Source organism: Monopterus albus, unplaced genomic scaffold (genome assembly GCF_001952655.1).
Source record: "Monopterus albus unplaced genomic scaffold, M_albus_1.0 scaffold94.1, whole genome shotgun sequence".
NCBI classification, from domain to species: Eukaryota; Metazoa; Chordata; class Actinopteri; order Synbranchiformes; family Synbranchidae; genus Monopterus; species Monopterus albus.
In genome coordinates, this window is record NW_018127974.1 from 2,920,500 (window position 1) to 2,943,351 (window position 22,852).

The 22,852-nt window shown below is 39.8% G+C and overlaps 1 protein-coding gene across 1 annotated transcript in view; it reads right to left on the minus strand.

The window, feature by feature from the left end:
* Positions 1-10,530: 10,530 nt before the first annotated feature.
* Positions 10,531-22,852, minus strand: part of dglucy (D-glutamate cyclase) — an 18,523-nt gene continuing 6,201 nt past the window's right edge. Inside the window, exons 4-15 of the mRNA XM_020608693.1 lie at positions 21,904-21,990; positions 21,076-21,232; positions 19,103-19,253; positions 18,884-19,006; positions 18,305-18,541; positions 16,534-16,651; positions 16,069-16,211; positions 15,821-15,920; positions 15,184-15,332; positions 14,546-14,659; positions 13,617-13,783; positions 10,531-12,397 (exon numbers count right to left, since the gene is read on the minus strand). Coding sequence (XP_020464349.1) covers positions 12,236-12,397; positions 13,617-13,783; positions 14,546-14,659; positions 15,184-15,332; positions 15,821-15,920; positions 16,069-16,211; positions 16,534-16,651; positions 18,305-18,541; positions 18,884-19,006; positions 19,103-19,253; positions 21,076-21,232; positions 21,904-21,990 — 1,708 coding nt within the window. The 3' untranslated portion in view covers positions 10,531-12,235. The remainder of the gene's footprint in view (positions 12,398-13,616; positions 13,784-14,545; positions 14,660-15,183; positions 15,333-15,820; positions 15,921-16,068; positions 16,212-16,533; positions 16,652-18,304; positions 18,542-18,883; positions 19,007-19,102; positions 19,254-21,075; positions 21,233-21,903; positions 21,991-22,852) is intronic.

Genomic DNA, 22,852 nt, shown 5'->3' on the forward strand with positions numbered 1-22,852 from the left:
CACTGACCTGTGGCTACCAAGCAGCTCCACTGGAGCAGTTTTTGGGGTTAAGGGTCTTCCTCAAAGGGTGTGTGTTAATTAATGAGGGTGGGGCAAGCTCTGCTTTGTCACCTGTCCCACCCAGATTTTCACCTGCCGGTCCAGGGATTGAACTGGTGACCTGTCACAAGCTCGCTTTGCAAACCTCTGGGCCACCATCAAATGTAAGCAGAACCCTTTAATAGTGATAACAAATGAACTTGTTTTCTGACAATTCCGACAGATATTTTTACAGTCATTTTAGTCTGTAATGGCACAGAATATAGATTATCAGAACAAATCTAAGAAAAACTTTATTCAAAGCAGTGCTGCATTGTGAGCACATCCTGGGTGCATGTCATCTGTTTTGATATGTGCATGAATCAGTGCATGTGCTAAATTAGACTGTTGAATACTTAGGGTGCAGCTGTATAATGAGAGTAAGTCTAATGATTTACGGATGTCTGATGACTTGTCTGAGGTGGAAGAAATGTTTATGTTTGATGGGCATTATTAATCCCTTATGACATAAATTTAGAACATGACAAATTGACCAACCAAATCCATGGACTTTGAGCATGTAGCACTGATTTAGCCAACTTTAGCTTTAAAGCAAGACCATGCAACTTTTACTCAACAGCCAATGTGATGAATAACTAACAAAAAATGGCTAATGGTGCAGTAAAGCATAGTATAACAGCAGCACACGTTGAGCCATACCTAAAGTTTCTTTGCTTATGAATTCAAACTTCATTTGTAAGAAGATTATTTGTCAGATTAACGTCCGTAGTCTTGCTGCTAATTTTTTAAATTATTTCAACAGTGTTCTTCCCTTTTTGCTTTTTTCACAACTTGTGTAATACATTACATTTAGTTTACAAAGTGTTACTTCCTGTTCTATGTATTTGAAAAATGATATGTCACTTTATGAAACTGTACTAATTTGTGAGCAAATGGCTTTGAATATCCATGTTGGTGCCAGTCAATGCAGATGAGTGTGCAGTGTGTGACAGACTGGCTGTGGCATGTGTCTGTCTGCTCTGTCTGCTTCTCCACTATGAAGGGAAATATGAAAGAACACAATCACAAATGTTTACATGTTGCTATTTGCATGCATGGGTATGGCACTATATTGTTATAGTGATAATATTCTATTGTTAAGAACCTTTAAGTACATTTATTATTGAACAATAACATGAAGTTCATACCCTTTGATGTTATAAATCTTTGACATATTGTCTAAGCTCATGTATGAAAGTACATCAAGGTCAGAATTTTATTTGTTGAAAAACCACAAAACAGGGTCAGAATCAAGACACGTTCAAAACCTCAATTTTTTTGAAGTGCTGTAGAACTACAACATTATGTGGAGGTCCAAGATTCTGGACTTCACAGTGAAACGTAATTGTTATGGAAATATATTGTCAAACCTTTGGATTTTGTGGAGCTGTAATCCTATGGTCAGAGCATCTTGTCATAATGAGAAATGGTTGAAGGACATATCTTTACAGTGATGAATGTGATAAAGATTATTTTTGTAACCATTTGAAATAATATGGTAAAAACTGTATGTTTGTTTGTGGTGTAAGAGCCTAGCAGTGGCCGTGCAATGGATGTACAGTGCTCTCTCTTTCTCTGTGTGTGTGTGTGTGTGTGTGTGTGTGGTGTCCGCCCTCCCTTTCTGACACTGCAGTGTCAACACCAGGAGCTTTCTTCAACATTTGTGATGCAGCAGACTCATCAATTAAAAGTGATCATTTTTGTACAAACAGTCAGGATTTGCTGAGCATGACTTTGAATGAGTTTGGTGACCCCCTGGCCTTTCCACTAGCACCATCAGCAGGTATAAATGCTTATCCAACACTTCAGTTGATCACAGAATCCCCTTCAAACGAATGCCTGTCAGCCTCTCCTCTACCTTTTTCCATACCGCAGTGTGTATCCTCAACTACAAAACGTGTACACTTTACTTTATTGCTTTATTGACCATTTCCGGATGTGTGACACACATTATATTATTGTGTGATGATAGAGTGAAGCTTGAATTAAAAATCTGAATAGTGCTACCTCATAACAATGTTATGCTAACAAAAATGAAGGCAGGCGTAATCAGTGTGATAAATTACACAGCTGTACAGAAACCAGTGGACACCAGTGGTACAGAAAATCTCAAATCAGAAATATGTGTGGCATGTACTTGAGAAGGGTCGACAAAAATGTAAAGTATCAGTGATAAAGCTACCCAAATAAAATGAATGTGGAACATGAGAAACATGCTTTGTTTTGCGCAGCTCATAACTTTGCAGATCCCCTCAGAAATCCAGAGTTTTTAACATCACTGATTCAGTTCACTTGCTCTCGTCAATGTCATTTCTAGTGCCAGGTAGCTGTTTTCTGCAAAACTGCTGTGATTAATCTGTTGTGCCTTTAGGATCACACTTTAAATCCAGAGAAATTGTCCTAAAAAAGAGGCACAGGATTGCTTTTAAAATGTAAATAACTGATAATCAAAAAATCAATTTGTTTGAATGAAACTGACATCAATACAATTATACCAGCAATCAATTTTGTTACAGTTACTACAATTATTTTGTTTTACGTACTGTTTAACATTCTTTTAAGTCAAATGCTTAAGTTCACACAGCTGAAATTGTTTTACATTTACTAATAAATACAATGCAGTACATTTATCAAACATTTTACTGATAATGACAGTAGAAATGGCAATATCGGTACCCAGTATCGATCTGTTTCAAAGCCATTTGAGACTTTCAGTCTTGAAGCAAAGTTTACATCACTGCTTTGTAACACGAGTCACATGACCACCAGGTCATCTCTCCAGGGGAGGAGAAAAACACAAAGTTTGATGTCATTTCCAGTGATGAAGTGAAGTGGAGAGTATCATGTAGGGTTAAAATACTACAACAGCTCTTCCACCTGTGTGTTTAGACACCTGCACTCTAAACATCTGAATGATCCAAGTGGTAATGTAGACAATGATGCACACATTTCCACCCCAGCAAGCATCCAGTGCTCCACAGCTATGTATGGATGTTAATTTAGTTATGGCCTTTTTATGATGTTCTTGTTCAGTTAACTTTGCACATTCACCTATTAAAATGACACTGCCGCATTGAAAGGGATACATAAAAACACACATTGCTTAATAATGGTGGAGGAAGTGGACTTACGCTTTACCTAGCAGGAATTCACTGAAGCACATGTTTGAGAATAGGTATAAAGAAAAGCAGAAAAAGTTGGAGTAATTAAGGAATGCTGGTTGTGTGTGAGCCTCACATCTGACATGTAGATCTCAGTCAACACTGAAGCTGTTTTGGCTGTCACATGTCATTTCACTGATCAAGGCAGATTAGTGGGTGTGACTAAGTTCCCCCAGGTAATACCTCAGAAGGAAAAGCCTCTGAGTGGGGCCTCCAGGGTAAAATAAGATCCATTATTACAGACAATGCAGCCAATTTAATTAAGTGTATCCAGCTAATGAGACTAACTCATATTCCATGTTTTGCCTACACACTGAGTCTGGGGACAAAAAGGGCAAAAAAAATAATTTATTAATAAAACAAAATTAAAATTCTATGTATATCTGTGCTGGATTTTAAGCACAACTGCAAAGAAGCACCTGGCTTATGTTGAGGGGCAGCTTGGAAGATCACAGCACAAGCTGCCCCAGGACACATTGCTGGAAGAGAGCACATTTAATATTACAGCATCTCTGTGACCAGAGATAAGCTGCTGAGGCTGCTCTGACAAATCTGAGGACAGACATCTTCTCTGCCCAGTGACAAACTTGATGTAATCAGTCTCTCAAAGCACTGTGTGCTGTGAGTTCCCTGTGTGTGTGCTGTGACTGTCAGCTGCTGAGACTACTATTACCTTCTCTAAGGCCTGTTTTCAGAACTTCTATAACTTGATAAGATATACAGTACAAAATTCATCCATCTATCCATTATCATTCGCAGTGGCAGCAGGTTTAGTAAGGCACAGTAAGGCTGGACGCCTTTTCTCTCTTCAGCGACATGTTTCAGCTCCTCTGGCAAGATTCTGAGGGGGTCCCAGGTCAGATAAGATCTATAATCTCTCTGGCATGTTCTGGGTCTGCCCCAAAATCTCCTACCAGAAGACCTCCAAAGGGAGATGCCCTGGAGGCATCCCGATAAGCTGCCTGAACCACCTCATCTGGCTCCTTTCAATGTGAAGGAGCAGTGGTTCTTCTCCGAGTCCCTTCCAGATGTCCGAACTCCACAGGCTAAATCTGGCCACCCTATGAAGGAAACTCATTCAGGCCTTGTATTTGCAAACTTATTCTTTTGGTCACTACCCAAAGCTTGTGACCATAGGTGAGGGTTGGAGCATAAACTGACTGGTAAATTGAGAGCTTTGCCTTCTTCACCATGATGGTCTGGTACAATGTCTACATTACTGCGGATGCTGGCCCTCCCTGCCTGTCAATCTCACACTCAATTTTACCCTCACTTGTGAACAAGCACCTGAGGTACTTAAACTCCTTCATTTGGGACAGCAACTCACTCTCAACCCACAGTGAGAAGTCCACCGTTTTCCAGCTTCAGACTTGGAGGTGCTACCTTTCATCCCCACCACTTCACACTCAGCTGCAAACCACCCAAATGCACGCAGGAGGTCACGGACTTATGAAGCCAACAAAACCACATAATTGACAAACAGCAGAGATGCAATTCTAAGATCCCCAAACTGGACACTTTCCTCCCCCACCTGTGCCTTGACATCTTGTCCATGAAAATCACTAACAGGATCGATGACAAGGAACAACCTATCACCGGAAACCATCCACTCCCTACAGACAGCAACATTTCTAGAACCAAGATTCAAATGACTTGCATTTGAAAGCCAAGCAAAAGGCCAGGAGACCCCAAGACAGGTACCCAGCACCTGGCCCCAGCAGTCAGCCTAAGCAAGTAAAGGCTTCTTTGCATTGGTGTATATACTAATTTTTCATTTTTTAATGTACAAATATAATATTTTTTTTTCTGACAACTTTCTGCAGAGTTTGGCAGGCCTTTGACCAAAAAGGCAACACAATCCTATAGCAGATGTTGTAGGGGAAGTCCAGCATTTTATGGCTGATGGATATTTAGACAGGTGAAAACCCAGTGGCATACTGGGAACAGAACTCCAACCACAAGTGTTCCCAGCAACGTCCGTGCTGGCCAGGTAATGACATAATTACAGAGTTTTATCTGTTTGCAAAGTATATTTAAAACACGTAAACAGGTGTCATTTCATTTCACATGACAGACAAGGAGAAGAATTGAATGAAGCCCCAAAACATGGAATGAATTTTTAAATAACATCTGTTATTTAAATCTGTCTCAAAATGTGTTTTTGCAAAAGTTTAATAATTACAATCACATTACAAATGCAAAGTTCTAAGAACATGCTTAATATACATAATCAAAAACTTGCACAAAACAATTTCTATGCACACAACACTTACTGCGTGTCTATATAGAATTGTTTGAAGTGAAACTCTAAGCTGTTTTGTTCTGCTGCTTCTGCTAACGCTGCAGTTCAGCTTTTCACCAGCAGGCTATCCACAGCCAATACTTTAAAGCGTTTGGAAGCATTTGGTTGTCATCACTACACGACACCAGTAAAACACATTGTTGACTTACTGTGTACACACTGTTTGAAGATATTGCTAACCCCTGGACATAGGAACACAGCTTAACCTCTCACACTAAGGTGGCATATTTGAAACATATTAAAGCTCTGAACACTGCTTGAGGTTTTTGGTGGAGATATTCACTCAGTAACTGACTACCATGAACCTGCTTCTTCCCACGCGTCTGCTGTTTTCTCCTCCATCGGTCAAGGTGTAATGGTGGAATACAAGTTTACCAACTCCTCCATACTCTCTTCTTCCTGCACCAGGATAATTTTTGTCACTGGTGCACTTTCTTCTGAGTCGAGTAACACTTTTTCATCTGTATTTGGTATGTCTGCTCTCTTTTTGGACTCTGCCTCCTTAAACAATGGGCATTCCAGTATTATAGTATTATTTTGTCTAGCAATATACAGTATATATTGTGTGGTCTCATACAACAGAGACCTCATATTTTTTTCTAAATAAGACCATAAGTCACTATATCTGGTTGTATGCATTGTTGTCATTGAATTTCTAAGTGTATCATATACACCATCTTGTGCATTGAATAGTGTCGAGAAAAAGACATATCATCCCTCCCTACTCATCGCTAGTCTCGTTCAGCAGCACCAGTTGAATGAAGTTAAAGAGCTAAATGTTTTTGATGCACTCTGGGAGTGTAAGAGGCAGCTCATAATTTGGGTGAGACAAGTGGAACAGCGCCCTCCGTTCATCCCTGTTCCTCCACGATGATCCATGCTTTTGGTCATATGTTTCTGAAGAACATTCAACACCAACAATCACTGTAGGTGTCTCATCATCAATATCGGATTTCTGTTAGTGCAGTGATACCCCCTGTAGAAGGCAGAGAATATGGGGTACACCACTCACTTAGCAGAAGAGATCCACATTAAAAGATGACAACTGCAGTTCCCCCAACAACAAGAAAAGTGTACCCACCTTTGCCTATCATAGCAGGCAGGCTTGACTGGTGCAAATTCACTTCTTAAAGACTTTGACAGAAAGACTGTTCTTACTTCTTCCTACAAAATTCTAAACAAGCCAACTTTCAAAATCATCAGCTGAAAAGGGCCGTTTCATTTTTCTGATTGACTGTGGAATGTCATTTAGTTCAAATTCAGGTATTTTGACTTATATTGAACTTACCGAATGTCAGGATATGAAAAGAAAAGTGAAAGGAGAAAATGGCCTTGTCACCGTTTGCATTATAATTTTGGATGCAAATTATGCAAAACCAGTTAGTAGCAGCAGTGGTACTGAGACGAGACAAGACAAGTGAACACAATAGCAGACACTGAAGCAAAGAAAACAAAAACTTGACATACTGTATGTGGGAACACAAAGACAATACTCTCAAGGCTGGAATGGAAACTAAACAACAAGGCACTTAGGTCTCTAACAGTGTGCAAACAAAAACACAAAGAAACCATGAAATAGAATACAAAAACAAATTCACCAAGACCAGCACTTAACAGAATATTAAGAGTACACACTTTTACTAAGCAACCACTTGATGAAAAGAATCTTCCTTTAAAGAGGAAGGCTTGACAAACTATTCTTCACATAGTGTACATTAAAAAACAAACAATCAAAACCCAGGACCATCAGGAAAACACTCAAGTGCACAGGGAGAGCAAATATAAAAGCTCTTCCTTTATGAACATGAAGCTGCTGACTAGAGAACCAGGAGAAGGAAGCAAAGCTGGTGGCCTAGATACCAAGTCACTTGATTATGCTGATGGTAAGCAGTGTAACAAGAACTGGAAATGAGGGTAGTAAAGCTGAAACAAACATAAGAGCAGTGGTATATCAAAATAAAAGCCTGAGAAAGAGGGTGGCATATCAAAATAAAAGCCTGAGAAAGAGGAAGCTAAGTGAATCATGGCAGGCGTCGCTGCAGTCAGTGGTCACACTTGTCCATAATCATCCAATTACAGTGGAAGAAAATGTTAAACAGAGAAAACTGTTGTGTTTGGCTTCAGATGATTCAGCTAGTCCGCACAACTTACCCCCTGCTGAGGAGGTGATATCTTCAGTGAAATACAACCAGATGACAGGAATGAGAAAGTAGCTGTTGTTTCCTTTGTGCTAAAACAAGCCCAAACCAGCTGGGTTCATTAGCCAGTCAGAGGAAGCTGGTAAAGCACTGATGTCCAGGCTAAAAATCAATGTCTGTAGTTACTTGTTGAAATAAAACCACATTCTGGGTAATGGTGTATGTAGATACTATGACAGCAGACTCTGTTGCAAGTTGCCTGCATTTACGCATCAACATTTTGATTTCAGGAAATAATCAAAGCAAGACATCACAAAAAAATCTCCACTAAACTGCTGGTTACTGTTCATATTCTTCTAAAGTAAGATCCCACATGCTGTACACAAAATACAGTACTCTACCTCTGTTAAGTTTTGAGTCAGAGTACTCCTCTGTTAACATCAGTTCTGCTTCTGTATGTCAGTGTTTGGTGATGGTAAGTTTGGCTGGATCTTTCTTATTGGTGTTTATTGGCTTTAAGAAATGAATAAACAGACTTGTCAGGTGAATCAAGAGCTGAAATGGAAAACGGCTGTGTGAGAAAACAAAAGTGTTCTTTGTGTGTCATTGTGTTTGCTTTTGTAACAGAATCCTCTGGAGGTGTTTATGATGTGGTGCGTGTGTGTCTACTCAAAGTGTAAAAACAGTGCAGACTGAGAAGGACTTTAAATACGTGTGTGTTGATCTATAATAGTGGTGAAAATGTGTATTGAGATTTCTGTGCCTAGTGACTGGATATGTATGTGTGTGTGCAGGAGAGTGTGTGTATTAGTCTTGGCAGTATCAGCTGCTCCTGGCTGCTGCTATCACCCTGCACGAAGTCGCATTAAACTTGGGTCATATTAGGGTCAAAGCTCACAGAAATATGATTACAGGGGATGAGCACAGCAAGACGAAACAGAAGCAGAGAGAAGTGTTATGAAGCTCAGCCTTATTCTCTGGCGCTACATCATAAAACATTTACTGGAATTCCTAAGCCATTCATGAAAGCTAGGCTAGATGTTTTATGTTTGTGTGGTTTTGTTGTAACCCAGAAGAAGTGGGTTGAACATGGCACGGAGAGTTACATGTAACACTAACATTCTCAATCCCCCCCCAAAAAAAACAAACAAACAAAAAAAGATTCCCAGTAGCTGGTAGAGATGAACCATTAAAATACATACAAAGATGAAAAATGTTACTTCTCCCCTTGTCACTACTACATATCTTAGAACTTAAAATCGGTTACATCAGATCACTTATTTGAACTGTCAAAAGCAAAGTCACAAAGGGAACTGGACTGGTTAACAGTTTCAATGTGATGGTACAATGAGCCCACAGTACACCTGAGTAAGAATGTGCACAGTGGGTGAATAAAATGTGTAATGCTGACTGGTTTGTTTTCACAGGAGCTCCTCTAACACAACATTAAATACACACACAGGGTCATTTAGCCTTCTAACCCGTCTGATTAGTTACTGTTACTGCAGTCATACACCCACTGTCTTCAAATACTGTAACAAGACAAAGTTAGTGTTCTTGGAAAGTGGTTCGTTAAACTCAGTCTGGGAAACCAACCTCAGCTGTTTACATCTGCGTCTTTCCTGCCTCTCCCTCTCTGTGGCTCTCTCTCCACTTTGGGTAAATTACAAATGTCAGACCTATAGAGCCGAGCAACGGGAAAGGAAATCTGGCAGTGTATTTATTTAAAGCTTGTTTTCTTGTCACTTTACCAAACTATGTCCCAAAAATCTGATTTGTAAAAAAGTTTTATAGGGAAGAGAATACATTCATTGTGTTTCTTGATCTCGGGAATACACACAATGTGTACTGTAATAAACACTGAAAACATGTTCTCTGTTTATAATACAACTCCACCGGGCAGTGAAACATTTCATCTTCTCTAGTTGTTCATTTTCCTGTTTTTGAATGATGTGTGTGTATATAAATGTGTACATAAATCATTTTTTAGTATTTTTCTTACAGCAAAGACCTTTCCTCCTTTTGAACTTGATTACAGAAATACATCAAATGTGCTTTGGGGTGACTAGCAAACACCAGCAATCATTTAACACTGCACTTTATTAGCAATTGAATAGCTAATGTAGCTGTCTGCTTGGATTTACTGTGGAAAAACCTTCTCCCTACATTTTCAAAGAATGTGGTTGAGGTCTAATTTATTCATTTAAGCTTCATCTTTGTCTTCCTGATTTAAAAACAAGGGTGAGGAAGGTGTTGATACATTATTTGTTCTCATGGTATCAAAAAAGGCATGGCTAAAAAAATCTCATGACCCCAAAAGCACTTTGACATGATGTGGGTTGCCCTTTGTGAAGTATACAGCACAAACTGTAGAGCAGAATCAATGTAGGTAACTATAATTTTTTGGAGATCTTACAAATGATTTGTTTCTGGACTCCCGCTGCAAAGACAAACTCTGGAACTACATTAAGTATGCAAAATATGATGTTGGTATGTTATGTTGAACAGGTACAAAGTGTTTCTGAACCACCCTAGGGGAGTTCCCCAAGACTCAAAACTAGGTCCCATAACAATGTGCATATAGCAACAGTTATCAACTATTAAGACAGTTTTACCATAAACTTAATCCACTGATGTGGTGGTAGCTGACACATGCATTATTGATCATTGTCCCATTAAAAAAGCTAGCTACCTCAGACTTAGAGATATTTTAATTCTTAATTTAGGCAAGGGAAAACCTTTCCATCATACTCTGAAAAGCAGCAGGCAGCAATTATTAGAACCCAACTCAGATACTAATAAAGAGCAGACTGTATCACCACAAGTCAACTAAAAACAAACAAAACATTTATAAGACAAACACCAGATTATGTGTTGTATTTTATTTAAATTACATTAATATTTTTCAATGTTCACCAATTATCACAAGTCTGAATACAAAGACTGTCATTTGTCCAAGTGGAGTGCTGTTGAGAAGCAAACCATTTTATATGTTGCATCAAGTTTCCGTATCATCACATCACATCATAACTTCTTTTTGATAGTATTTGTGTTAATGTGTGACAACTATTTTAGTTGCTTCTCTTGCCAAACAACCAGTATTTTGTGTTTTTGCATTCTCGTGAACACAGATCTTTTAAAACCCATGCCCACACCATTTGTTATTTAAACTTTTTTTACTTCAATGAAAAACAGCACAAATAATCATTTATGAAGTTTTCACTATGACAAAAAGTAACAATTTAAGGTATTGTGGATAAGGGGTTATTCACCTTAAAATAATGCAGTATACACATGTTTGGGTACCTTAGAGATTCCCTGTATTATCAAGAAATAAAATATGAAATGTGAGACTACAAAAACACACCAAACCAAAATGTGTTTGGGGTGGGGCTGAACACTAAGTGCTTCTGTCACTGTTAAATGCACACTTCACTGTCAGATTTATACATCTGAGGGCCAGGGTTAAATTATTAATGGGAATTTGTTGCTAAGCAGTCAGTGGAATGCTTTCAGTTCATATTTCTCTGCGACTTTCGCAACATTCTTGTAGTATCAAAATGTCTTATGGTGGTAAGAAGTGTTTTTGCCTGAATTCACATGAAACACTCTGAAAAGCAGCAATGTTAGCTGTCTACAGACACCTTTGACCTCTTTCTAGTATTTGCTCATACAATGCCCAATCTCATGAGTCATGATTAATAATGTGACCAGAACCTATCAGACTTTAAAAAAAAAAAAAAGTAAAACCCAAGATTTCCATAATCCTAAAGAGGTTTTGGAAGCGGGAGCAGTGCAAATTCACCACCAGCATGGGTAAGAATTTCAGTATTTCATTGTTTTGACGTGTGTCAATGGCGTATCCTGTTTCGTTGACGTGTGTCATCGTGGGTTGACATGGCAGTATGCAGCCGGTGAGTGGGCTTGCACTGAAAGCAATGCCACTAGTGTGTGTTGCCCTTTAATAGTACTTCATATTGACCGTTGTTCAAAGTGAACCTCACACAGTGTATCATTTGCAATTAAACTGTACCCATCTTAAAGGTACACTACTTCATTCAGTATTACAACTCCAAATCTCAGGCATGGTAACCACAGAACTTAACAACTCGAGACAATGTCAAAGCTGCCAGGCTCATACAGTATCATCTTTACAGCCATGTGCGACAATACCACATGGTATTATACTTGGGGACTGTCCAGACAACCGCTACTAGCATGTGTAAATACCTAAGTGTCTAAGACAGTCATTAAGTCCATTTTAAAGGATAAACAGATTAGAGCATTAAAATTAGATTAGAACAATAACATTTATGCAAAAGACTCTTTACACCAACAGCACATTGCTGTGTCATCTTCCAAAGCCTGTTTTTAAAGCACTGAAAACAGTACCAGAGCTGTGATTTATTCACTGCTGAGGCAGCAAAGAGCCTGACAGAGAGAGGGAGAGTGAAGGAGAGAGAGAAACGAGAGCTGGTCTGTCATTCTGTCACTGGCCGGTCAGCGGTCAAGGCTGGCTGAAAAGTAACCAAGGCAGAAGAGATGAGAGGCCTGAATCAAGGGTCTTGTGAGGTGGAACCTAGTGTGACTTCCAGTAGTCTGGTGATTATGTCAGAGTGTGTGGGGTGAAAGGTCAAACCATCCACCTCCATAGCCAGGTGACCCGTTTTCCCACTTCGTATTCCAAAACGCACCAGAGTGGACAGGAAGGACTCTTCCTGGAGGACACAGAGTGTGTGTGTGTAAACAGCACTGCCACAGATAGGCAATACGTTGGAATCAAAGGAAGCAGTTCAATTTGAATGTCTTTAAAGCTGCAGTCATTGACTTTTTTGGCCACTTGGGGGCGCCAGGAATAAGGCAGGAAACAATGTTTACATTTCCTTTTCTGACGTTGTTAGGGTGAATGTGCTAGAAATCAGTCGTTTTACACATCCTGCAGAAACAATGGAACAATAGCATTAACTTGGAATGCTGTTTGTGGACACATGACACGGTTCTCCCTCCTTTTAGCTGATTTTTTTTGTTTCCACCTATGCCTGAGGAAAATTTCTGGCTCTGTAGCTGCTAAATGCTCCACTACTTTAACCAGCTACACCCTGACTTTGTCTGTCTGCTGCTAAAGAGGGAGTATACAGCAGGTACATCTGAGATATTTTGCTGCCTGGTCCATGAAATGAGGGATACAGTAGAGTTAGGTGATCTTTTTCTGTGGGGTTTGTCAGGGGTGACCCTTTCTGCACTAAACTTACAGTAGATATTTGTTCAAAAACTATTGTTTAGCACAGCTTTAAGCGACTCAGCTTTACTTACAAAACGCAGCCGGATGAACTATTTATTAAGTTTTTATCCTAACACTATATAAGCTACATATGAATTTTGTTTAAGCTTTAAAATCTGATTATGTAACTTGTGTGAAATTGGTTTCCTTTATTATGTAACTGTATTAATTTGCAGTGTTCTTGGTATTGCATACTGTACCGGTGCTATACCGAGAAAGATTAATTATCTTAAAAATCCAATATTAATTTTAGTACAGACATAGAGAACATGTGACAGGATCATTATGCACCAGTTGCAGCCTACTTTACTAACATGGTGTTAATTAAATAATAAATAATAAATAGAGAGAAAAGTGTAAGAGATCAAGTCTCCTCTGAAATTCAGTGTTCAAATAACCACATCTTGAATCATTTTCTGCTGAACATGACATACAGCTTTAAAACACACAAAAATAATTATTATATATACACAAAATGTTGCACCTGGCATTACTCACACTGTGGGGACACAAAGCTGTTTATACACTCCTACTGTGGGACTTGGCTTCCTTGTGGGGACCAGAAGCTGATCCCCACCACATAAATCACTGAATTTTATGATGACGACTTGGTTTAAGGTTAGGGTAAGGTTAACGTAAGGTTAATGTTAGGTCACCTTGTCCACAGACGGCAGGTTAGCAGTCCAGTCCTGCAGCTGTTCTCGGGCTGGTGTGTATTCCATTCCTAGGCCTTTCTTTAGGTACCGCTGATGTGAGGGGCAGGTGTGGAGCAGATGGAGCCCACAGGCCACAGCATATCCTCCCCAATTCGACACTCCTGCAGGAGGGAGGCACGGGGGTGTGAGTGTGAGAACAAACAGAAACCAAAGACACTGACTAGATGTTAGTATTAGCAGGTCTTGTTTGCAGTGTACCAATGGATGTACAGACACCTATCACTGGATTACTTTGGTGCTGAAGAAAACTTCTGAAACATATTTTTTAATATGGTTTTTAAGTGAATTTATGAGCATTTATTTGGAATGGACATTGGATATAATCATATCCCTGCAAAGTGTCCCACTGGATTCTATCAATATGTGTTCCATGTCTGCATGTTTAGATTTGTTATGACTGACAAGGAGGGAGTACAAGTTTTGACTCAAATTCTCTTCACACAATATCGGTGCCTCTTCTGAACTCTCCTGCACCTGCCTGGGGAGGCTGTTGGATTTCTGTTTTGGCTCTGTCCTGCAGAACATCCATGTCTACTACAGACCATATCCTGTAGTTTCACAAAGTTTAAAAACTTGTCTTTAATAGTGAGAAAATTACCAAAGATCACAGGGCATATTTTATCCCCCACCTCCCCCACAAAGTTCTGTCTGAAGGGGGCTTCAGTTACATTTTTAAACAAAGATTTAATCAAGAAATATTTGTGTATGTGAAGCTCAGTTTAAGTATTATGGATCCATCCAGTGGGGACAGTCACTACATGTTAAAAGCATATCGACTTGGTGTGCACACACCCATAGTAGCAGTAACAGAGGAGTCCTCAGTGTTGATTTTGTACAGTACAGCTAATACAGTGATTGTTAAGTCCATACCAGCAAAAAAAAAGCAGGAACATCACAGGCTATGAGACTCCCATTAGGCATCAGGCTCTTCACCTTCTCCTTCACTTTGCCCATACCCAATTCATTACCACCATCACCGATTCCTACAGAGGCAGAGAAGAATTTCTGCTCAGCTGTGTAAAGCTGTTTAGGGAAATAAGCTGAAAACCCTGCCCCTGAGCTTATCTCATGTCAAGTGCAGCAGGAGCACAGAGTTTCTGTCCAGGTGTTACTTCCTTACTGCAGATGCTGTATAAAGTTCTGACCATTCTGAGTCTTTGGGGCAACATTTTTAAAAAATATCAGGAACTTGTGTTTCGTAATTAGAAAACATGTCCCCCAGTGCAGCAGTGTGTTTCCCTGATGTGCTTTTAAGCAAGCAGTTTCACAGGCTGCACTATCCATTTTAAAACAGTATTCTGTAAATCACTGACTAGGTGTCTGGATTCAGTTTTGTGGTGTAGTAAAATATGTCTCAAGTGTGTAAACAAAGCTTTTCACTGTTAAAAGAGGTGTTAGAAGAGCTGTTTTATGCTTGGCAGGCTTTATAAATATGGTTGATTAATACTTAGAAACTCCATCCCTAATCTGCAGTAATAAGAAGGTTACATAAAGAAACTGTACCTACCTGTAGTGGTAATTCCAGGTATATCCTGGGCAGCAATAAACAAGTTATCAATGGGGTCCACCAGATGTTTGATATTTATTCCTCTCATGTTGTAGTAATTTCCATCCCCAGCACGTCCACTGCGCTCTATCGCCACAAGGTGGTCATACCTAGTTTTAAGCATGACAACAAATTGACATTCACACCCTTAAAGCTGAGAGACAGACTACATGACTAGTTTGCCTTTGTAAATGTACAGACTTAGTAAATAAGTTACATTTGAAGAGCATAATGTCTGGGTTGTAGCACCATACACACTAAAACAGCTGAAACAATAACTTCTTCAAACAAGCTTGACCATGTTTCAAGCCTGTTCCGCATTTCGTCTTCTCTTTGCTTGATTGAGTTAGTGATGTAAACTTGCCTACACTGAAATCATAAAATCATGGTCTGAAATAATGCTGATGGCCCGAACTGCACCAGACACTAAGACTGGTGTAATCATTAACAAATACCTGGGGCAGACCGCCGGCACAAATGAGCAACTGAGCACAAACTGATCTGGAAAATCAGTTCTGATATATAATACTTTTTAATAATAAGGCAAAAAGATTCTTTACTGTGTCCTCAGCTATATAAATAACACAGATCAGCCAACCTGGGCTTGCTCTGGTCTCCGTGGTGACACAGGAAGTGCAGAGCAGAGTCTGGCCCACTGTCTTCAAAAGTGATCAATGGGATTGCAGTTTTCAGCACACCTGAGGGTGGAATTGGAAAAGCTTTATATCTGAAAATTAAAAACAGATTACATTTCAAGAGCTGATGATAAACTGGACTGGCAACTCCTGGAGGCAGGGATGTCTTTCACAGCAGGTTCCAGAGATCTGAATTAAAACTTTGCCCCACCTGTCTTCACAGCTTCAGCAATGATGGCCTGGTTCATCTCCAAGGCTCTCCTGTCCGTCACCATTGTCACCTGTTTCCCGAGAGCCAAAAGCATGGTTGCTATAGCAATGGCTCCAGGTGGGCCATCTGTCTCATCAGGAGGGCTAAAGGGGAAACACACACACACTCACACAAAACAACTGGAGCAATGTTTTTAAGGGAATGATTTAAACCCACAGTAATGTGTGACACTGATTCCAGTTTCAGCTAATCTCACAGTTAGAGCTGTGCGTTTCCAGCTCTGCTTAGGGCTCTTTATGATGTCAAGCCATGTGAAACTCACTGTTGTTTCTCTGCTGCTGGCCACACATCTCACACTCCTCATCAGCTACATTCACCTATGGGCTTCATAGTGAACTGTGGAATACCTGTAGGATGAGTGTGAGTATACTTGTCTATGACATGGATCGGTATATGTGTAGGTACCTGTGCATGTAGTGCGTGGGGAAGCCAGTTGTTATGGCAACAGAGGAGGAGTGGGAGAGTGCCAGACAGGAGTGCAGAAGTTCATCCTGAACCAATAAAGCTCTGATCCCTCGCTGACCTGGTGGCACAAAGTGACAAGTTCACATCCACCTCCTGCCAACTTGGTGCTGACATCAAGACAGGGGAAGAGCAGCTTCGTGGCTAGTGCTGTGTAGTGTCTAAACTAATGCCACAGGGTGTTAGATACAGTATAAAAAATTGTGGGCTTCTTGATGATTGCTGACTGTCCTTTCCTTTTCTCTTAGCTTGACCTTTCTCTAAAAATGTAGCTAAATTCCCACTTAATTATTATGTTTGATGCATGCTTTTAGTCTGCTAATGAACATACTAATTCTGTTACATCGTGTCTGATGAATGCTCTGTTTTCTTGATGACGATTTGAACAATGTCAGGAGGTTTTGGTGACAGATATCCTGAAATATTTTCTTATCACACACCGATTGTTTTGAGCTGCATTCCACAGTGATATAAAGCAACGAGCGACATTCTGATTATTATCGTGTTTTAACTGATTTGGAAGCATTTATTCTTTTGTTACATTATAAGCACTTTAATTATTTTCTATCCCATTTCACACATTTGAGCATTTTTAAAGTTGACCTTGGCTTTGATAATTTTAGTCTTAACCAAATGCTTTCACATATTTAACCTGCTCATCATCACTTCTTCTAATTTGCTTTTTTTTTTTTATTACTGACAGCTGATAATTACTTGCTCATAATTTGCCTATGGCACAGATTTGATTTGAATTGAATTATGACTTGATGATATCTATGCTTAGTTTGATTATTTAAGGTTGGATTGATTGATTAGTTATTTTGACTTCCATAAATTAAATATTCATAGATTATGTATTATGATTCCGTATGGAATTTTGTACATTTGAATTACATGTATTCTCATATTTTTCTTATACCAAATGAATAAAATCATTGTGAATTCCTTTGGTTGGTTGTTTGCCTGGTTCACTTCTCCCATCAGCTGCTTATGACAGAGTTCAGTGGTCATCACCAAGTTTTTGGGTGAGAGATAGCTGGACTCCATCACACGTAATCACTTCTGTTATTTTTAACACATTATATTAGGATTTTCTGGGTTCTTATTTTACCAGTTAGCACAGATTTATAACACACAAACAGGTGTTTTATGATTAATTTTATTGTGTTTCTGCTTATGTGTTTCATATCCTACAAACTTTGGTAAAAACAGAAGCTATTCACTGGGCGCATCTGCTAGTGTGAGCCATGTTTCACAAAAAAGGGATCTCAGAAGAATTAGTATGAAGAATTCTTGATTTGCATAAAGCTGAATTGCTCGCAAAGTAAGTAAGTAACACTGCATGGGCACATTGTTTACAGGAAAACTCCACAGTACCTCTTAATGAATTTGAAAGGGGTATATTCATGAATTAAATCCTACATAACCCTCAAACTTTGTTTTTGGCTATAAGCAACAAATTATCATTGAAGCAATAATCTGAATCTCTGTAGCCTACATGGTTTAACATTTATGCTCACTGGCTCATGTTGGCTCTGCTGTGCAGCAGAGGTGGCAGAATATGTAAAGAAGTTCATGATGCTATAACTACCTCCTTGTGGTCTGAGACTGTATAAAAACCATCCAGAAAGCTGCCCCCACTTTTTATTTTTATGAGGAATATTGAACACCTGGTAACTGAAGGAATTATTACATTATTTTTATGTATGTTTACCTGGGTCCTCTCCAATAATCATCTCCAACTCTCTGATCCTTGCCACTGCCTTCTGAGATGCCAGGCTGTACAACAAGGGATTGTGGGATACCAGGAAACAGATGGGGATCAGCTCTGAATTGGGTTTGGTGTACGGAGAGGCCGCGCTCTCAGAGGAACAGGTTATAGGAACAGAGGAATCTGGGATGTCTGTCAGGAACATACAGCCTGGCGAGTGACTGAAAGCCAAAGCAGGCTCTGAAAAATACAGTTAATGAACTTAGTATCACAGATTGAATTCAAGACCAATGTGAATTCAGTGGTGAGTGATTGTCTTTCTACTTGGCTCCATTTTTAACACATCATGGCTTTATTAACAATGCTGCTCTGTTTTGGGCTTTTTTCTGAGCCTACATGGCCGTTGCCTGATGATACTGTTGTGTATTTGGGTTTCGTGTTCAATAGTCATCTGAAATTGTGATGCTGCCGTCTTGGAGAAGAGGTTTCTAATATCCATGGGATTTTATGTTACAAGCTACATTATGAAGTTACTGTGCTGGTTATAAGGAGAATGCGACTCGAGTCAATCATATTGCTCACTGCTGCTGAGTATTGCCTCTATAGCAGTTACTCCACAGGCCCAGAAGACTGTAACATCACCAGGCTGTAGCTCTACTCGCTCCCCATAGTCTGGTCTGGATAGGTCCTGTATGCCTAAGAGAGCTACAAGCACACAAAGTGTAAACAAAAATTCATGGTGAAGTTTTTATTGAACTGGTGAGTTCGAGTTATTAATCCTAGATACGTGTGAGTGTATACCTGGGTCTCCTATGTGTACAGGAGCTCCATGTGCTAGTGGGTTAAGATCAGTGACCTCCACTGCTGCATTCAGCATACCAGCTGGAATAGGACGCATAGTGACCACTAGAGGACAGCTGAACACTCCGACAGGAATACAGGGAACTGCAGTCTGGACACACACACACAAGTGTACAGTGGCCTCAGTAAAGTCACTGAGGTGCTGATCACCAAAAACTATGAAGCCAAAGATGTAACAACGGTTCTGTGGTCTATAAGAGTTCACTGTGGGTTCACATCATTGCCAAAAAAAAAAGACATCCACTCTAGACTCAGATTAGTCACATGCATTTATAATGTGCTTTAGGAAAAACTGGTATGCATTCATGTTTTGTTTAAACAAACCATTTTTTCCATTTCTGCTTTTATAGCTGTTTCCAATGTCATATGAAGCCCAAAACAAAGAAATCATTTTAAATTATACCTAGAATTCTTCATGTTTTCAGACATTTGACCAAATGCTAAACTGAGAAAATAACTGGCAGGCAACAAACAATTAAATTAATCTTTAGTTGCAGCTCTAATGTGAACCTCCACAAAAAAAAAACAAAAAAACAAAACAAACAAACCTGCAAACAGTAGAATTTCCTGCAACAAAGCTGTTACGCACAGCGGTGGTGTGACACACAATGTTGACAGGTGTGTCCAAAAGCCAAGCAGTGCTTAAATGGTTCATGGTAGACCAACAACATTCATGAGTGTGAAAAGAGCTTGTGTGCATTTATTTTTATTTCTGTGAAGCATGCAGGAGCGTTAGAACACGAAACCCATTAGTGGCATCTTTGTTCTTTTTATTACAACTGCACATCACAGAAGAGGAGATGACAGTGTGAGGAAGAGGCTATAGTTCATCTCCACTAGGGCCATTATTTTAGTAAACATGGAGGACCTTTATATACTGTATCTATGTTTCATACCCTATACATGCTGATGTTTCTGCCCTGCTCCACATTCCTGACAGGGACTCCAGCTTTCTTCAATCTGCTCTCAAAGCCAAAACTGCAGCCCAGATAGAAACACACCATGTCTGACCACTGATGGCTATGGTGCACAGCCTCCTGCCCTGATGTTGTCCTGAGAGCACAATAAAAAGCACAAGTGAGGCTGGTAGGATCACAAAGGTGTGATTTTCTTCAATTCGCTTGGGATGTTATTCTTGTAATGAAAAACTACTATTCAGTAAAGAGCACAGGAAAAATAGAAACAGACTAGATGGTAGTGCAGAGTTAGACATGACAGGATTTCCACTATGAATCAGTGAAACATGGCTAACCTGGCAGGAGCGCCCTTTGGTAAAAATATGTACCTAATCTTCTTGAATCCCAGCTGTCTGTGCAGTTTCCTGTGCTACAATACTACACAAGTGTGCGGTGTTGTAAGATGAATTAAGCAACATGCAAGATCCAAATTGTGAAATCTTTCAATACCAGCACTAATACAGTCTTGATACCCAGCTCGCAGGCCTATGGACATTCTCCAAGTTTCTTGGATCTGCTCTTGGGTTGTTTGCTCATTTACTAAATTAATCAAAAATTCAACCAAACCCTCATTCTTAATCATCAGATGTGGAACCATGAGTATATGTGATATTCTTAAATATAACAGAAAGCTCCAGACATAGATTTTCTTCCATTGCGTATACTAATTAAACTCTCCATGTCAGTAAAAGCCAAGCAGTGCTTAAATGGTTCATGGTAGACCAACAACATTCATGAGTGTGAAAAGAGCTTGTGTGCATTTATTTTTATTTCTGTGAAGCATGCAGGAGCGTTAGAACACGAAACCCATTAGTGGCATCTTTGTTCTTTTTATTACAACTGCACATCACAGAAGAGGAGATGACGGTGTGAGGAAGAGGCTATAGTTCATCTCCACTAGGGCCATTATTTTAGTAAACATGGAGGACCTTTATATACTGTATCTATGTTTCATACCCTATACATGCTGATGTTTCTGCCCTGCTCCACATTCCTGACAGGGACTCCAGCTTTCTTCAATCTGCTCTCAAAGCCAAAACTGCAGCCCAGATAGAAACACACCATGTCTGACCACTGATGGCTATGGTGCACAGCCTCCTGCCCTGATGTTGTCCTGAGAGCACAATAAAAAGCACAAGTGAGGCTGGTAGGATCACAAAGGTGTGATTTTCTTCAATTCGCTTGGGATGTTATTCTTGTAATGAAAAACTACTATTCAGTAAAGAGCACAGGAAAAATAGAAACAGACTAGATGGTAGTGCAGAGTTAGACATGACAGGATTTCCACTATGAATCAGTGAAACATGGCTAACCTGGCAGGAGCGCCCTTTGGTAAAAATATGTACCTAATCTTCTTGAATCCCAGCTGTCTGTGCAGTTTCCTGTGCTACAATACTACACAAGTGTGCGGTGTTGTAAGATGAATTAAGCAACATGCAAGATCCAAATTGTGAAATCTTTCAATACCAGCACTAATACAGTCTTGATACCCAGCTCGCAGGCCTATGGACATTCTCCAAGTTTCTTGGATCTGCTCTTGGGTTGTTTGCTCATTTACTAAATTAATCAAAAATTCAACCAAACCCTCATTCTTAATCATCAGATGTGGAACCATGAGTATATGTGATATTCTTAAATATAACAGAAAGCTCCAGACATAGATTTTCTTCCATTGCGTATACTAATTAAACTCTCCATGTCAGTTTTCTCTCCATGTTTGAACTCGGCCAAAATACATTTTGTGCAGCATTCCATCAATATGTTTGCCCATCTTTGTTAAAATACCTTAGTTGACTGGTGTAACTCTCCAGACTGGAAACTGTTTTCACCAGGTGACCCTCCTCATATACACAGTACTGAGAAATGTCTGTCCTGAAGACAAAAACACACATTCATCCTGTGTCATGTTGAGGTTTGTACAGTGTACAAACAGCAAGATTAAGGCACGTACAAAAAAAAAGAAAGACATCAACAGTATATGTAACAACAAATTTGCTTTTGCCTATAATTTTAATATTTATTTTAGTTTAACGTGTTTTTATTCAAGTAATTTCATTAAATAGTATTAAAGAATATTATGCATGGGGGTATGTGATCTTCTCCACGCTGCATTAGGTGGATCCATCCATCCATTTTCTTCAGCTTATTCGAGATGGGGTCACGGTAGCAGCAGGTTCAGTAAGGCAGTCCACACATTCCTCTCCCCGGCAACGTGTTCCAGCTCTTCTGGCAGGATTCTGAGGGGGTCCCAGGTCAGATAAGATCTATAATCTCTCTGGCATGTTCTGGGTCTGCCCCAAAGTCTCCTACCAGAAGACCTCCAAAGGGAGATGCCCTGGAGGCATCCTGATAAGATGCCCAAATCACCTCAACTGGCTCCTTTCAATGCAAAGGAGCAGTGGTTCTCCTCTGAGTCCCTTCCAGATGTCCGAACTTCACACCATATCTCTAAGGCTAAATCCGGCTACCCTATGAAGGAAACTCATTCAGACCTTGTATTTGCAATCTTATTCTTTCAGTCACTACCCAAAGCTTGTGACCATAGGTGAGGGTTGGAGCATAGACTGACTGGTAAATTGAGAGCTTTGCCTTTCAGCTCAGATCCTTCTTCACCATGATGGTCCGGTACAACATCCACATTACTGCGGATGCTGCCCCTCTCTGTCTGTCAATCTCACACTCAATTTGACCCTCACTTGTGAACAAAACCCCGAGGTACTTAAACTCCTTCACT